Source organism: Lepisma saccharinum, chromosome 12 (assembly GCF_977018435.1).
Source record: "Lepisma saccharinum chromosome 12, izLepSacc3.1, whole genome shotgun sequence".
Classification (NCBI taxonomy): domain Eukaryota; kingdom Metazoa; phylum Arthropoda; class Insecta; order Zygentoma; family Lepismatidae; genus Lepisma; species Lepisma saccharinum.
In genome coordinates this window covers 42516145-42535057 of record NC_139240.1, presented here as the reverse complement: position 1 = coordinate 42535057, position 18913 = coordinate 42516145, and the positions used below count along the sequence as shown (strand labels likewise).

Genomic DNA, 18913 nt, shown 5'->3' with positions numbered 1-18913 from the left:
AACGGCTGTCATGGCCTTCACGCTCCCTTGACTTAACTCTGTGTGCGGTTATAGAAATCATTTAGTGTGAGTGATCTAGAACTGCGGGCTCGCATCATCAGTGTTTTTGATCAAATTGATAAGGACATGCTGCATTGCGTTTGGGAAGAACTTGATTATGGAGTTGATGTTTGCAGAATCACAAAGGGGGACATAATGTAATGTGTCAAAAAACTTGTCGAGTTTCCCTACAAAACTTTAAAGTTACTTCATGATATGTTTAACCCGTAACCAAACAAAACTGGTGCAAAAAAATAGGCTCATTTCATGTCAAATCAACAGATTAAAATTATTTTTGAACCTTTAAGATTCAGATTCTTTAGATTTTTTTTGTTTATACGTTGTACCTATCAAGAGGACAAAAACTGCCAATTTTCAGATTTTTCCGGCTATTAGTTTTTGAGTTATTGACTTTCAAAAAAGTAAAAATCCCAAAATTTGACATACTCAACTTAAGTTATGGTTTTAACATGAAAGTCAACAAATTTAGCAAATTTCACACACAATACAATACAAAAAAATAATTTTCATAGGAACCCATTGCTGACCCATTATGAAATTTTGCACACAAATAGTCAATTCATGTCTTCGAAACATATTTTTTTTAAAAAAAAAATGTTTTTGAGATTTTAATTTTTTTTTTTTTTTTAGTTTCTTAAAAATTACGAAATTGAAATACCATGGTCATCTTGCATTTCAAATTAAAGCTCATTAAAATCAGAAGAGAATGACACCAATTTGAGCTCTCTATGTCAAATAGTTTTTGATCTACAGCTGTTTAAATATTTCAAAATAATGTCAAATTTTGGGATTTTTACTTTTTTGAAAGTCAACTAAGAGCAGAAAAATCTGAAATTTGTCAGTTTTCGTCAACTTTATTGGTACTAGCACTGCACCAAAAATTATCAATTTCTGAGATGTAAAGGTTCAGACCTTGGTTAATTGGACATGGAATAACCCAATAAGAAATGCTGAATTTGGCATAATTTTCAGGTTTTTAAGAGTACATGAAAGTGGCATGGCATTGGCATCAGTCCTAATACAAGGCACGTCCAGAAAGTAAGTTCCGTTTGGTAATAAAATTAAATTGTGTACAGATACAGAAAAGTTATTTATTGCACAAAATTCTACAACTCTTAAACTACTTTTCCACATAACTGCCGAAATTTTGCAGGCATTTGTCATAGCGTGGCACAAGTTTTTGTATACCTTCTTCATAGAAATTTGCCGCCTTGTCTTCAACCAGTTTGGAAACAGTTTCTTTCAGCTCGTCGTCATTGTTGAAGTGTTGACCGCCAAGGAAAGACTTGAGATGTAAGAACAGATGAAAGTCGCTAGGAGCGAGGTCAGGGCTGTACGGAGGATGGTCAAACACGTCCCAGCCAAATCCCTGTAGGAGGTTTTTCGTTACATTTGCAGTGTGTGGTCGTGCGTTGTCGTGAAGAAAAACAACACCTTTTGACAGCAATCCTCGATGCTTATTCTGTATTATTCTGTATTATTATTATTGCGCAATACATAATAAGCGTCGAGGATTGCTGTCAAAAGGTGTTGTTTTTCTTCACGACAACGCACGACCACACACTGCAAATGTGACGAAAAACCTCCTACAGGGATTTGGCTGGGACATGTTTGACCATCCTCCGTACAGCCCTGACCTCGCTCCTAGCGACTTTCATCTGTTCTTACATCTCAAGTCTTTCCTTGGCGGTCAACACTTCAACAATGACGACGAGCTGAAAGAAACTGTTTCCAAACTGGTTGAAGACACAGGCGGCAAATTTCTATGAAGAAGGTATACAAAAACTTGTGCCACGCTATGACAAATGCCTGCAAAATTTCGGCAGTTATGTGGAAAAGTAGTTTAAGAGTTGTAGAATTTTGTGCAATAAATAACTTTTCTGTATCTGCACACAATTTAATTTTATTACCAAACGGAACTTACTTTCTGGACGTGCCTTGTATTAATCAATATTTTGAAAAACTTTCAATCGTTACAATTTTCAAGCCTTTGTATCGGTCCAGCTGCACTTTTGACACATACCTGCATAATCTTCTCCTTCTCTTGCCTTTTCTTCTCTTCCCGGCGAGCAGCTGCTGCTTCTGCCCGTGCCGCATGTGTGGTCTTCAAGAATGCTTCTTCTACACGCAGGCGGTTCTTGTCAGCTTTGCTTTTAGCCTGAAAATGAGAATAGTATGTAACATTTTCTACTGATATCCCAGCATCACAGTCACAACTTCAAGATACAAGGGCACTAAACAGAAAAATTCACTGGGTGGGACACACAACTATATTTTTTATATTAAAGTAACTATTCAACTGATAGTTGAGCAAAATTTATCTTACAGTTTCTGTGCAATGAATTGTGAAAATAAACACTGTTGATTAAACGTAACTATACTTAGAATACTTTCCCTGATTTATAGCTGCAAGTGAACAATTTTGTGTCACGGGTGGGACAGATAAAACGCTGCCTCTTTACTTAATAAGAAATGTATTTTTATTTCTGTGAATTTTCAAATGATGAAACATAAATTATTTCACATAAGGAGAGAAGGTAATTGACCTTTGAATATTATAGTGGAGACAAGGGGGAAATTTTACAGTTAAAGGAGAAATTAATTGCTTTTTGGTATTATGGTTGGGCACAATAGAAAACAAAAGGAAACCAAAAAGTTAAAATAAAGGAATAAAGTACAATCTACCTTCTAACTTCATTATGTATAATACTTGAATTTTTATCCAAATGACAAGTTTAGATAGTTCTCTCTACTATATTTCACCGGGCCATCTCCACCAGTGACGCGGAGCATCTATCAGAAGAAATACAACATCTTCGCACAGCTTTCAAATAGAACTGGTACTCGGAACACATCAACATGACATTATAACGAGTACTGTCCAAGAAGACCAGCACACCAGGGAATCTGAACACATCGGGGAATCCAGACTTGCTGGGGAATTCAGACATGCCAGGGAATCCAGACACGCTGGGGAATCCACACACATCGGGGAATCCGAACACACCAGGAGACACGGACAAAGCTGACCAGAAGATAGCCATCCTTCCTTACACCGGAAATCTCTCCGGAGTTATCAGCCGAATTCTAAAGAAACATAACATAAAACCATTCACAAACCACCTCCGAACATCAGAAGCCTACTACGCAACTCCAAGGATGAGTTAGGACTCAAAACACCGGCAGTCTACTGCATTACCTGCAAATGTGGGAAAGAATACATTGGGCAAACGGGTAGGACAATATGACAGCGCTGTAAAGAACATCAAAGCTCCATCAAGTATTTCCACCCTGAAAAGTCGGGACTAGCAGAACATTCAATGAACGAGGGACATAGACCAGATTTCAGCAACACAGAAATAATAGCCAAAACTTCAAACTACTGAGACCGTATTATAAAGGAAGCAATAGCCATTTATGAAGAAAAAGACAATCGCGACACGGGGCTCGAACTGGACCCAGCCTGGTTATCGTTAGTTAACCAGAAACGCACACGTTGCAGACACGCCACTCGATTGGTCCACCATCTTCACCGGGATCCCCCCTCCACGAACGTATATACACGGGGTTGACGCTCAGAACTGCACTTCTACCCTGAAGATGAGAGTGATGTTAGCTCTCGAAAGCTTGGAATCATTTCCACAACTCACCTGGTCGATAGCCCGAGAGAATATGTTCAAGATTTATTATTTCAACTAGACTAATCACATTAAATTTATAATGTTGACAGATATTTGTAATACATAATATTGTTTCGGTTGCACTTGAAACCATCTCTTACAATGAAATTTGTGATTATCAATTGTTGTTAAAAGTATTCTTAACTCAATAGAGTGAGTGTTATGCAGTTAATAAGTGATCAAATTTGCACTAGATTTTCTATTGTCAATTTCTTTTAGAAATCAGCAAATAATCGTTAATAAATATTGATATCAGAATTTATGTACTCCCTACAAACATCTAGGTAGTCAAGCATCAAAAACTGCAGAAACATCAAAATTTAAGTTTCATGTATGACAGATCATAAGTTTTCTAGTTGAAAATGTTGTATATAAAAATAATCACGCTGTACAAATTACAACTTTGCCAGCAATGTGTAAAAAAACTACAATGGCAATCACGCTGTACAAATTATAACTTTGACAGCGCTGCAAAGAAAAGTCATATTGGCAATCGCATTGTATAAAATAGAGGAATAGGAGGGTGGAGATATTCTGTGGTTTAGCTTAATGGAAGCGGTGGTTGTAAGTTTATGCGATGCATGTTAATCGGATTGTTTTCTAACAAATTTCAAGCATGTTTGCATGTAAAAATTAATAAAAATCTGAATTTACTAACACCAGACTTGTTTTTGACATTTTTCATGAGTTAGCGTATGTGGTTTAAGCCTGAAAGGTAAAAATCCAAGTAAGTAAGTTGGTCCCCTGCGATTCTCAAGTTGCGAGGAGTGCTACGAGAATAGGTAGGCGGTCGTAAAAGATTTTATGAGACTCAGTACGCTGTCTCAAAGATTATTTGTCTAAAGATTATAATGTGAAATATTTTACATTATCATCGCAACTAGTTTGCAAAAACGAAATATGTGATTCCACGATTGTGATAGTGTTCAACTAGTTCTTGTTTGGTGCAAAGTGAATTTAAGTGGTTTTACGTGAAAAATAAGAAATATGGAGCAAATATTGACTGAATTGCGAGCTATCTCGAAGTCACAAGAGGAACTTAAACAGGAGTTAGGACAAGTGAAAGAAGGATTTAAGAGTGATCTAAAGAATCTAGAAAAAAATATAAGAGCTGATCTGAACATCCGACTGAATGTCATGCAGAAAGATGTGTCCCTATACAGGCAAGAATGCATTTCTAGGAATGAGAAGGTTAGGAGTGAAACCCAGAAAGTTGACATGGAAGTGAGAAAATTGATAGAAGAAAAGGATGAATTGCGTCAGGAACTGGTGGTTGTGAAAAACAAACTTTTTGAACTGGAAGAAAGAATAGAAAACAATCAAGCCAAGACTGTATGGTGTCATCGTCAAGTACAAGTACCAGAGTCTGTCAAAAAGAAGCCTGCATTTTCACCTGTAGATCACCAGGAATCTACTGAAGGGCCATCAGAAGCTGAAGAATGGTTTAATTTTATTGCTGGTAAATCCCACACAAGTGAAAATATTCCCATCGAAACTAGTGAATTACAAAATGGTAATGTTTCCCATGAGGTAGAACATTTAGTGGGTATTGTGAACAATACAGTGTTGCCCGTTTTGTCAGGCATAGCTCAACAAGTTAAAGTTCTACAGAATTCAACTACTACCATGTTACACAGGTTTCGGGAAAGTGATTCAGATAGTTCTCCCAGCACAAATAGCTGTCATTCATCTAGGCTTAAGAGTAGAAAAAAGAATAGGTCTAGGAAAAGGTCTCCCTTAGCCAATGTGAATAATAATGATAGTGTAACAACACTTTTCCCTAATGGAACAAGTAAGAGTGTTTCTAGGTGCAAAGAAAATCAAGTTTCCTCACATGTTACTAAAAGAAATTACTTAAAGTCAGATCAATTAAATAGGTTTCCGAAATTCTCTGGAGTTTCTAGTGAACTAATCCCATCTGAATTCTTAGATGATGTCGAAGAGAATTTCGAGTTATTTCAAATAGCAGAAACAGATTTTATGACTTATGTACCAACGCTGCTAACAAAAGATGCTAAGCAATGGTACAAGATCTCAAAGCAAAAATTTTCAGATTACCAATCTTTCAAAATTCAGTTTCTGAATCATTATCAAAATTCTAATTGGAAAACAACGATGCTCACCAAAATCTTGAATTCCCAGTATCAAAAGTCTGTTCATGGGTCACTGCTAACATTCTTCATGGACCAATGGAAAATTTTGCAGATTGTTCAACCTAACACTGACGAAGCACAAAGGCTAGCTCAAATTGCTACTTTGATGCCTTTCAAAATCAAGGAAATTTTCATTATGAAACCTGTTACCGAGCTGAGTGAAGCCATCACGGTAATAGAAAATTCCGAAGCCCTTAGCAAAACTTCATTATGTGAAAGGCCACAGGCAGTATTTAACAGTAGAACTAAAAACTTTGATAATAATAGAAACATAGCAGTTATTCAAACTAAATGTACTGATCAGTCTAAAGACAGAGGTGACAAATTCAAGTGCGAGGTTGTTGATCATTCCAGCACACAGCGTAACTCGAAAAGAAATGTAGTCACCAATGCTAATAAGTCTACTTTTTCGGGAAACGAGTAAGTCGCTCATGTCGAGAGGGAGGTGTCATGAGTGTACCTGCTAATCCTCCTTTGCAACAACCCAACTCTAGTAATCTTAATCACACAGACAAAAAATTTTACAATTCAGTGAAAACAAATACCGAAGCACAGGCCATTGAACCCTTGTACAATAATGTTCATTTGCTAGGTGATTCCATGATGATCCGCATAGCAGAAACCTTGGCAAACTACACTGTTTCATATGATTCACTAGGTAAACTGAACATAGGGTTATGTACTAGTGGCCAAACTATTTCCAACCTATCCCAAAAAATCCATCCAGATACCAAAGTTGGTAAAAAAGTGATGTTGCTTATTGGCACCAATGATTTTTTGAGATATACAGAGCTACACAAAATGAAAAGTGACCTCAAAGGTTTAATACACAAGTTATTACCTTTAACGAATCAATTAATATTACTCACATTACCACCAATCCCAAAGTTATTAACTGCTGACAATCCTGATTTGTGGAGTAAGTGGAGTCAGTGGAATAATTTTCTAATGGAGTTAGGGAATGATGAGAATCTCATTGTAGTGAATATTAGTGATCTGTTTTTGAATGCAGATTCTAGTATAAAACTAGATCTATTTGAAAAACACTTAGGAAATCCAAGGAATCGCCGAATTGATTTAATTCATTGGTCAAAGTCTGGGATGAATGTAGTTTTTGATTTCTTGAAACAAAAAGGTCTGTTCAATGATGTCAATCAAAATGAAATCACAGTCCAGGCAGACATACACCAGTTTAACTCGTTAAACTAGTTACGAGCTCATGTCAAAAAGCAGGTGATGTGAGTGATGCGATAAATCCTGCTATTCATTTTATAAACTTAAGTGAATGTGATGAAATAGATTGCAGTGCAGAAATCAGAAATTGTAAGCAACCCATAAATACTAATAGCAAGCGTAAACCTTCTGCTCACATAAAAGTAAGAATAAACAATAAGGAATATACTTCTTTACTCGATAGTGGTGCTGAGGTCAGTGTTCTCTCGGAAACCCTGTGGAAGTCTATTTGTACTCTGGCTTCTAAACCACGGCTATTGCCAGTTACAGGTATAAAATTAGTAGACTATACAGGGAAAAGGAAAGACAAGCTAATAGGTTCCACTAATTTGAACGTGGAAATTTGTGGACTTTCCTTTTACATTAAATTCCTGGTAGTCAGACATTTAAAAGTAGACATTATTCTCGGTTTAGATGTCCTATACAATATTGATAGTACTTTAGACTTTGTCCAGCGAGGCTTACTCTTGGAATCGAGCGAAGGAAGCAAATTCTCCAAATTTATCGCTGTCTCAAATGAAAGTTGTCCGGAAGAAGAGTTAGATTTCAGACCTTCTGTATCTAACATATCCCCACGGTCATCCTCTCATCCTTCTGATGAAGACTTGTGGAGAAGGGTTAAAGAGTGTGAACATTTAAATGAGTCACAAAGGATAGCTTTAGTTCAGTTGTTAAAACAATATAAAACATTGTTTTCTGAATTACCAGGTCTCTGTAACAAGTATACACACACAATAGAACTGGATACTTCCACACCAATAGTTAACAAAAACTATCCAATACCATTAGCATATAGGGATGAAGTTGGCAGGCAAATAGAACAAATGTTCAACTTAGGCATTATTGAATATTCTGAATCAGAGTACCTATGTCCTCTCCTAGTTGTAGTCAAGCCCGGAGGAGGCATTCGTCTCTGCTTAGATCAAAGAAATATCAACAAACATGTCAAGCTTGAGCAATTACATCCTATGAACATAAATGAACTCTTAATGAGTTTCCATGGATGTCAATGTTTGTCCTCCCTAGATTTGGTTAATGCTTTCTGGCAGGTCCCCTTACACCCCAAAGCAAGAAAGTATACTGCTTTCAGTTTTCAGGGAAAACTTTACCAGTTCACAAGGGTAGTGTTCGGATCAATCAATGGAACGTCTGCATTCATTAATGCTCTGACACGAACCTTGGAAGGTACGGAATCTTTTACAGTATGTTATGTAGACGACGTAATTGTCAAAAGCATGTCTTTCGAACAACATCTTTTTCATTTAAGACTTATTTTTGACAAGTTACAAGATGCCAACATGACACTGAGACTGGACAAATGTAGGTTTTGTCAAGTCAAGGTGGAATTTTTAGGGCATTCTACCATTGCACAGGGTTATGAGAAATCTCCCAAGTATGTTCAAGCCATAAAAGACTTACCTGTCCCTTGCAATATCAAGCAACTGCAGAAAGTCTTGGGAAGTTTCAATTGGCTATCAAAATATGTTAAAGATTATGCCATCATGGCACATCCCTTGTACCAGTTGAAAAAAGGCAAAAAGTGGGAATGGGATGACAGTGCACAATGCTCCTTTGAGTTGTTGAAACTGTCCATTATTGCAGAAACAATGCTTTACCATCCAGATTTGAACAAACCATTCTTTGTTCAAACTGACGGATCAAATAGAGGCATTGCAGGATATTGTTTTCAACTGGTAGACAACAACATGCGTCCGATTGGATTCGTGTCAAGGATTTTGAAACCTTTTGAGAAATCATATACGTCCACTGAAGTAGAAGTGTTAGCAATACTCTTTACACTGGACAAATTTAAATCACTGTTGTTAGGTAGAAAATTTACTGTTATCACAGATCATAAATCCCTCACGTGGCTAGAATCTGCACACACTTGGAACAATAGGCTGACTAGATGGTTTATTCAAATACAACAGTACTCATTCCATGTCGAGTATTGTAGAGGTAAAGAAAACCTCTTGGCAGACCTGTTGAGCCGATCTTTTAATGACCATAATAATGAACTCATATTCATGAATAACTTTGAGTATCTTGATGAGTCATTAATATGTGATAAAAACAATTTTGTTAATGAACAAAATAGTGATCCGTATTGCAGTGGTGTTAAATCTGTTCTCGCTGGTTGTGAAAGTTCACACCAGAGCAAACATTGAAACTGGAAAAATGTATACCTTATTCACAATGATCTACTTACAATCAAAGATTTTCACAATCCAAACCGGATAAGAATATGCGTGCCTCAATCATTAGTAAATCTTGTACTGCACAAGTATCATGATGAAGGTGGTCATTTTGGTACAGACAAGACACTCGGTAAAATTTACCAAATATTTTACTGGCCTCATATGAAAAGAGACACAAAGTCTTACATCACTGATTGTGAAATTTGCATGAAAAATAAACCAGATAAACATCCTCCTAAGTATCTGGAAATCATGCACAAACCCTCAAAACCAGGTGAAATATTATTTATTGATTTACAAGGTCCATTCATACGTTCCTCCAAAGATGAAAAATATTTACTAACAGTATTAGATTCTGCTAGCCGTTATCTTGTGGCATATCCTATTGGCAATAGTACAGCTTCCATCGTAACTAGAAAACTAACACATTCTTACTTCATCCATTTGGGAATACCAACAATCATTATATGTGACAATGGTCCACAATTTCGTGCAGGACATTTTACAAAAGGTATGCATGCTCTCAATGTAAAAATTTTTTACATACCCAGTTATCATCCAAGTGCTAACTTAGTGGAGAGATATCACCAGGAAATAAATAGATTGATGCGTATATTTTGCAATGGTAAACATAAGCAATGGTCTAGCCATGTTGCTGCCATTTTACATCTGTTAAATAATTCAATTTGTTCCAGTACAGGTTATGCTCCTATAGAACTCAGGCTAAATATTGAACCTCAAAATATCTGTAAAAAAATACTAACGGATCGCATTCCTGATGTAGAGATGTGGAAAAATAAGCTGCTTATGGCAGAAACATGTAGTTTCAATAAGAGACAAAAACATATTATAAAAGAGCATGAAAAACAAGCAACAAAAAATCCAGTAAAGCAAGGCGATCTGATCTTCATAAAACTGCATCCTCAAAGTGACATTATCACTTGCATTATAAAAAAATATTGTAATTTATACCAAGGTCCTTTTGTTTGTATGCAAATTCATGATGATAACACAGTGAAAGCCATATGCTGCAATACTGGAAAAGACATTGCAAATATTTCCTTAAAAAATATCAAAGCTTGGCATTGTTCATTGGACAAACAAAAACTTTGGATAAACAAACTTTTAAGCATGCGTAACGATTTGCAACTTCATGAGTTAGGTTTAGAGCAGTTGCATGATGCTGTCTAACTATATTTATTAAGAGCATGATAACAAATTGTAAATTATAGTGGTACCATATTTGTGATATGTGGAGTTTGTGCATACATGTTGTCTATTGCATGTTATGAATGTATGCATGCGAGATGCATATGTTATGATTTTATCTCTGCATGCAAATTGTACATGATGTGTTTTCTTTTTTTTTTTACTGATGCATGTAAACTGCACATGTGTTGTTTTGTGTTTATTCTTGAAAATTGTACAAATTTGGTTCTGCGATTATGCATACACACTGTACACATGTGTATTCTGTTTTGTGTTTATGCATGTTAAGTTATTTAATATATGAATCTGATATTTTGTCATAATCTTACATGTTATATCTTTGTTTATGTGGTGTTTGTTTTGTAACTAACTTCTTGCATGTAAACAATGTCATAATTTTAGTAGTGCATGAAGTATTTGACATTTCTTCTTGATTTTCAGTAAGAAAGTCAAATTTCCCAACCCCGGGGAATTTATGACAGATCATAAGTTCTCTAGTTGAAAATGTTGTATATAAAAATAATCACGCTGTACAAATTACAACTTTGCCAGCAATGTGTAAAAAACTACAATGGCAATCACGCTGTACAAATTATAACTTTGACAGCACTGCAAAGAAAAGTCATATTGGCAATCTCATTGTATAAAATAGAGGAATAGGAGGGTGGAGATATTCTGTGGCTTAGCTTAATGGAAGCGGTGGTTGTAAGTTTATGCGATGCATGTTAATCGGATTGTTTTCTAACAAATTTCAAGCATGTTTGCATGTAAAAATTAATAAAAATCTGAATTTACTAACACCAGACTTGTTTTTGACATTTTTCATGAGTTAGCGTATGTGGTTTAAGCCTGAAAGGTAAAAATCCAAGTAAGGAAGTTGGTCCCCTGCGATTCTCAAGTTGCGAGGAGTGCTACGAGAATAGGTAGGCGGTCATACATGCAAAAATAATTATTAATGTTTTTTTTAATTTAAGGATGGGGCTACAATTTCTAGACCGGGGTCTTTGAATTGAAAGTGTTTTTTTCAATCGTCTTCACAATATTCCATCAATTCTGGGATCAAACCTGGAACCACTTCTTCGATTTTGCTATCAGCTGATGCTTAATACATATAGAAATAGCGCAGTGTAACAAAAATTTTATTCAAACGTCCCCAACAACCCCTAATACCACCTAAAACCTTCATCAACACCCTCTCTAAAATTTTCCCCAAACACTCGGCTGTGTAAATATTACCCAGAAGCAAAATTACTTCGTAAATCTGAGTTATAATTACATTAAAGCATAACTAACTAACTCTCTAGCCTTCTTAAACCCGAAGGTTCATGGCTGCAGCAACACAGACCTTCCATCTGTCCCTATCTTGAGCAAGTTCTATATACTCTTTTCCATCCCTACCGATTTCCCTTAGGTTCATCTCAACGTTGTCCCTCCATCTTCGTCTTGGCCTTCCTACAGGTCTCTTACCATCAGGTTTCCCAACAAGAATCCTGTAAACTCCTCTTTCCTCTCCCATTCGTGCCACATGGCCTGCCCACCTAAGTCTTCTTGATTTAATTATTCTAATAATATCTGGACATGAATACAAATTATGTAGTTCTAAATTATGTAACCTTCTCCACTCACCTGTCTCCTCATCCCTTTTAGGTCCAAAGATTTTCCTAAGGATCTTATTTTCAAATACTCTCAATTTATGTTCCTCTTTCAATGTAAGGGACCAAGTTTCACATCCATATAATACTACAGGCAAAATTACGGTTTTGCATATTTTAACTTTTAGTTTCTTAGATATTAAACGAGAAGACAAAAGTTTATGAAGAGAGAAGTAACATGCATTTCCTGAATTAAGCCTACTTTTTATTTCCTCTTTAATATCATTTTCATTTGTTAATATTACTCCTAAGTATTTGAATTTGGAAACTGGTTCAAACGACTTGTTATCAATAATTAGATTTTGATTATTACCTAACACTTGGTTTCGGCCTGTAAGCATATATTTAGTTTTCTCTTTGTTAACTTCCAAACCTTTAACTTCCAAACCTATCTCTTTAGCAGTTTTGAAAAATATTTTAGCATTATTCTTAATTGTATTCACATCATTCCCCAGTAAGTCTACATCATCTGCATATGCTAACAACTGAGTCACACCATTTAATTTTAGTCCTTCGTTAGTTTCTTTTACCTTCCTAACAGCATATTCTAAGGCAAAATTAAAGAGCAATGGAGATAATGCATCTCCTTGTTTTAACCCATCATGAATTGTAAATTTGTCAGACATATTAATACCCACACGAATTTTACTTTCTGTTTCACGGGTGCATATTTTTATCATACTAACAAGCTTCTTAGGTATTCCAAACTCTACTAATATATTATATAATTTATCTCTTTTGACCGAATCATATGCTTTTTTGAAATCAATGAATAGCTGATGGACATTTTGATTATATTCCCACTTTTTTTCAAGTGTCTGTCTGATGTGAAAAATTTGATCTGTAGTTGATCTGTTGCGTTTAAATCCACATTGATAATCACCTATAATTTCATTAGCATATGGTGTTAGTCTTGTTAAAAGAATGTTAGATAATATTTTATATGTTGTTGAGAGTAGAGAAATTCCACGGTAATTATTGCAGTTCATTTTATCACTTTTTTAAACACAGGAACAATTATGGATTCTTTCCACTGTTGAGGGATTTCTACTTTATTCCAAATTAAACAAATTTATTTATGAAATTGACATATTAATGAATTTCCACCATATTTAATTAACTCAGCTGGTATTAAATCAATGCCAGGTGCTTTGTTACTCTTTAGCCTTTTAATAGCATCTTTAACTTCAGTCAAGTTAGGTTCTGGAACTAAAGGTTCTGCTGTGTGGACTTCATTTACTTCTGATTTATCTCGTACTTGGACATTTAAAAGGTCATTAAAGTAGTTCTTCTATCTCTTTAGAATATCGCTTGGGTCAGCTAGTAAATCACCGTCTTTATCTTTTATCAAGTTTACTTTAGGTTGCCTTCTCCTGGCCACCTAACTTCCTGGACAGCTACATTAAAGCATTTGATTAATAATACCTTTTTTAGTTAAACTAATTGTATTAATATTAAACATCTTTATTGTATTTCACAATTGATAAAAAACGCAGGAGCACACGTGTGGGTGAAATTTACGTAGATGTTTCTACGGCCCTGTGAGGGGAACTAATGAAGCCTCATAGCTGATTCAAGGTCATGACATTTGAAAGTGTTTACTGGAAAGGTAATGAGAAGGATCGCCTTAGGTACACTCATTGGTAAAGATGAAAGAAATATTTCAAAATCTTTTGGGTCACTTTTACCCATTCACGTGTCATTGCAGATTAATGGTGATAGTGTGTCATAGAAATCCAAGAAACATTAGACGTCAGAGCTGTGAAGTCCAAAAATGGGATAAAGTTGCAAGACTGCACCCAATATCGGTTTCCACGTCACTCCGGAAGTTATCCAAGCCACTCGAGAAGAACGAGAATTTATGTTGGATTTGTGACGCGACAAGGGGAAATAAGAAAATAAAAGGGGGGAGGAAAGCGTTCGTGAAGAGAGACCTTCATGTAGATTAGGAAGCAAAGTTGAGCAGGAAAGGCTGTACCTGCAAGTTTTATATAGTGATACACACAGGTTTTTTAAAGTTTTTTAACGTTTTTAACATGAGAATAGGTTAATTGTGCAAGTTTTTAGTGAACGACGTGCTTTTTAAAATACATCTGGGGAGGGGATATAATATCTTAAATGAATCCACACCAACCCTTGTCCACAATCCTTTTATTACATTTCAACGTGGTACTATGTTAAGTACCTAGTTTTTTATACGAACCTGAACAAGGGGATAGTTAGTCTCCGAAACGTAGTTGTAAAGAAAGGAAAATAGGTTCAACATACTCGCATACGTAAGTACAGTTCTTAACGTTAAAATTTTTTTAACGTCTTTTATATTGTGAAGTACTGTTGAGAGCCACGCACGTGCATCCACCTGTTAGGCTTTCCACCATGGGAATGGCCTTATTCTCTTAATACTACAACTATGTCCACAAACTTACCTCTTTACCCAGCCTAAACCTCTTCACCTTCTCCATACAATGGAACACTAAGTGCATCAGTGGTCGTATTGAGTCCATTGCTTCAAAAATAGGCCTTCCTTTCACAGGCACATTGAATCCAAACAAAAGCACCTTTTTCGAGTCTGGAAGCTTCGTTGGACTGGTTTCTCTGAAGGAAGAAAGAAAAAAAACTCAGGGATACAGCTACAAAATTAAAGTTTGAATCCAGGTTTTTCAGGAAAAACTTCTATTATTTCAGACCAAAAATCTGATAAGCACAATTTATTCAGTTTTCTTCATTGAAATGTGTGCAAATGAACTGTGGCTAGTGTATTTTTAATTCTTTGGTTATGGTATCAACAATGTTTAACTATTCTGCAATTGCACCAGGAGAAGAACCACTAAAAGCAATTCAGGTGCAAGCATTTTTTCTTAGGATTTCTTATTATTCTTATTCTTATTCTTATTTTGCAAATACAGTCTAAGAGAGCATGAATCCAACAAAGATAAAGCTATGCGGTTCTACTGGTAACAGCATGAATAACTATGCAATACATTTTAATATATCACTGACTCTTCAAATTGCTGCAAATTTTAAAATTCGGCAAGAAGCAGAGCAAAAATTTAAAATTGAATGTTTACCATTTCTGATCTAATAATATGCATGATACAGAGAACACACAAGATTAAAAAACACATACTGTTCTCATAATTTTAAAAAAGGTAATGGGAATTTCAAGAAGCAAACTTGAAATAGAACTGAATTGGAAAATTCAGGTTGCAGGTTAAAATTTTCAGGTACCATGGCAACCAAGTGTCCTGTATTTCTCTACCTCTGGATTGCACCATGTATATTTTAGGGCATACAGGATGAAAATTTTTGGATGGGATGGTGAATTTTTAAAATCCCATTTTTCCCGATATGAAAAATATCAAATTCTTCATTTTTGCATTACTGGATATAAAATTGGTACTTTCAAATTTCAGGCATTAATGTGTAGGAAAAATCCAGAATTAAACATTTTTAAATGCAATCATTTGGAATTCCCAGTCTTCATAACTGCGCAAATTAGTGAAAAACTTGCATACTACATACTATTTCCCCCTCAAGTGATTGCCTTTGCATTACTGGAATAAAACGAGCTACTTCCATAAAAGTTCAGATGTGTAAGTGAAGAAAACATCGAGAATTAACCACTTTTAAACATGACTATTTAGAATAAACCACATTTAAACACAACCATTTGGAATTTCCTGACTTGTTTGGGATCAGGACAGAATTATATTTTTTCCCCGATTCTGATACTGACTTTTCGTGATCCTGCACATTCTTAATATTTTTGATGTGGTCAACACAAAACGATACTAAACTGAAAACATTCATTTTCACACCCTCCCCAAAGTTGGAGTGGTTACCTACAGTTAACATGCTTCAAGTTGTTGCATACTTACTCAGGTTGTTTGGCTCCAGAAAACTGATCAGAGAAGTGGATGTAGTCCACATAATCTGCATATTTATTAAGAATCGTAGCCACCTTGGAATCCAATATGGCTGACGATGCTTCCAGAATTTCACTATGTAAGCTAAAGCTTGAAGGAAGACCAAACTTCTCTGCAGCCTTCTTCTCAGGGCAATACATACTCTGGAAAAAAAATAATTAAGGTATGAGTAGGGTGTGGATAGTTGCCCATTCACCTTATTCACTTCCTTTGCATTAACATATAGCCTAGGGATGGCCAAATCCACATATTGGATAATTTTCTATCTGGATTTTAAATATCTGGATATCCGAATGTGTGCTTTAACTGGACAGTTTTATTGTTTATTCATTTTATTGGCTATCCACATATTCTTTAATTCGTCATTTTTGTATTTCATTGTACGGATTCTCTACTAATCCTTCATCAAATCTGTTCTATGCAGATATCCAAATTATCATATCCATATTCTCCAGATATTCAGATAATCCATTGCATCCAAAATGGATATCGGATAATTTGAAATCTGGAAATCCGTTATCCGGAGTTTGTGGCTATCTCTAATGTACTTTAAATACGGAGAAACTAGTACTCACTTTATCCACGAAACTGTTCTTCTTGTCTGTTCTATTAATTTCAGTGGCCACTGCCATCATCATCGTTGGAACTTTCAAGACTTTAACGTCTGAAATTTGTTTCATGTTGTTTCAAGATTGATAAGGCATTTTTACATTGCCTATTTTGAGATTAAGTGTCTATTTTGCTTAATCTGGTCTACAAATGATTTGTTTGGCCATCCTCACTTCTTTCGCCAACCTTGGCATCTACGCGATCACATCTTACCTAGATTTGTCACTTAAGTAAGAGTAAATTATGTTTGTCCCCTTTGAAGTCTAGAAAGGTGATCATCCTTACATAAGACACCTAACATTAAGGAACTGAAATCTAAAATTAACAAGGAGTTGCCAAAATTAATATACATCATAATTAGCACAATTGTAAATTACAACTATTACCTCTTGACATGTAAAATTAAGTAATGAACTCTCTCACGACACTAACATAGTTGTATCTTACAATGACACTAAAAAATTGGGCCATAACTCCAACCCCCTCTTCACTCTTAGGCATTCAAAACTAAAAATAAATCACCAATTTCCAAAACAGTGATCAGCTGTTTCTTCCAAATTTATCACCCTGATGAACTAGGAGATGATAGATGGAAAAAAAAATACATCTGCTCCCAGGTAAGAATGTTGAGAACATGTATGTTCAAACATGATATTGGCAAGATTGAACTAAATATGTCAAACATTTAATGCATTTGTAATAATAAGAATTTTCAATATCAGCTCATCACATCTGTCATGCAAAAATCTCATCACTTTAGATAAATTCCTAAATATTAATGAACACGGATGCACCTCATCTCCGTTTTTCTTTCATCGAGCAGCCAAAGAAAAACAACCAACACTTGGAAACCACAGAGAGAAAAATATTTTCTTTGCCAAACTCACAGATTACCTTAATATACCAGACTTTCGCTCTGATTGTCTGTTCCAGAGAGAAAGCCAGCAGTTGCAATTAGAACACTCATCAAAACCAGTCTAGAAGCCAGCCCAGCAGCCATCATTTCTCGCCTGGTAGCCAATCCAGTCCGTATGATTCGGCCATTACCCATTCTCAAACTGGGAAAACAAGTTGTGAACTGCAGGTTTCTTAGTGCAGTATCACTGTAAATGTGCTACAGAGCAAATAGTGTTTCTAAAGCAGATTTTCCCAATTTACACATGAACTTGATGTTCGCATGACATTTGAATTGTGACATTACACTGAATGACCAACACTCATGTGTACCTGAAATGGAACAGTGAGGAGATTGCACGCCAGAACTTGTCCAGCCCTATTGCAACTGCAAGCAGACATGCTAAGCTTCTCACCACGACAATGCATGCATGCTCTACCTTATTTCGCATTCTGTCTGCAGGGGAATTCTGGGAACTTTTTGACTACCCATTGTACATGCTCCTTACATTAGTATCTTAAAACAATCCTTCCACTTTGCATTTGATACTTACCAAATCATACATATCTTTTACAAGCCTTGCTGCAGTCCTCTTCGTAGCTAGGCAGAATATGAAACTATCCATGTCTTCTTTGTTCATATCTACTTTGACATGGATTTGATCGGTAGCAGGTCGCATCATCTGTGCAATTACTGCAACCAAGTCTTGCCTCTGTAAAAACACAATTTCATACAACATGAAAGTAGGAACTGAATCTTCCCTGGTGACAAAATCCAAGCAGATGTTCTCGGGTGATACAAACTCTGATATAAATTGGCTGATTGATACCCAGAGATCATGTACGTGAGTACATTATCAAAGTTAATCACATTAACCCCCCCCCCACCTCCATTATACGTAATAGTGATGTAACGAAACAGGAAAGAAATTTACAGATTCCAACGTACTCACGTACTCACCAACTCACTCACAGCCTGAGAGACTTACAAGCAGAAAGATTAAACACATTGTTAGGTAAATTATTAATTATTGTTGTAAGTCCACTTCATGCACAGATAGGCTAATCGGGACTGGACCTACAGTTTAAAGTGGGATCCAAATCAGTATGTGCTCCTACTGGATATCAAACCTGGGACCCCTCATTTACAAGGTGTCTACATTAGCACTACATAGTCAGGGAGGATACTTAGGTACATTTTTCCAGAACTCCATGTGAAGAACATGTTATTCAAATGTGCTATCCTCTAGCCCTACTTAAATTTAATTTCCACTTAAATACATATAACATTTACTTTCG

General features: G+C 35.8%; 1 protein-coding gene across 4 annotated transcripts in view; it reads right to left on the bottom strand.

Moving 5' to 3' along the window:
- Positions 1–18913, bottom strand: part of LOC145996031 (PAT complex subunit CCDC47) — a 53477-nt gene that overhangs the window by 8465 nt on the left and 26099 nt on the right. For all 4 annotated transcript variants that reach the window (XM_083132215.1, XM_083132214.1, XM_083132216.1 and 1 more), the window contains exons 6-9: positions 18169–18327; positions 16064–16254; positions 14612–14780; positions 2084–2218 (exon numbers count right to left, since the gene is read on the bottom strand). In XM_083132215.1, coding sequence (XP_082988341.1) covers positions 2084–2218; positions 14612–14780; positions 16064–16254; positions 18169–18327 — 654 coding nt within the window. The remainder of the gene's footprint in view (positions 1–2083; positions 2219–14611; positions 14781–16063; positions 16255–18168; positions 18328–18913) is intronic.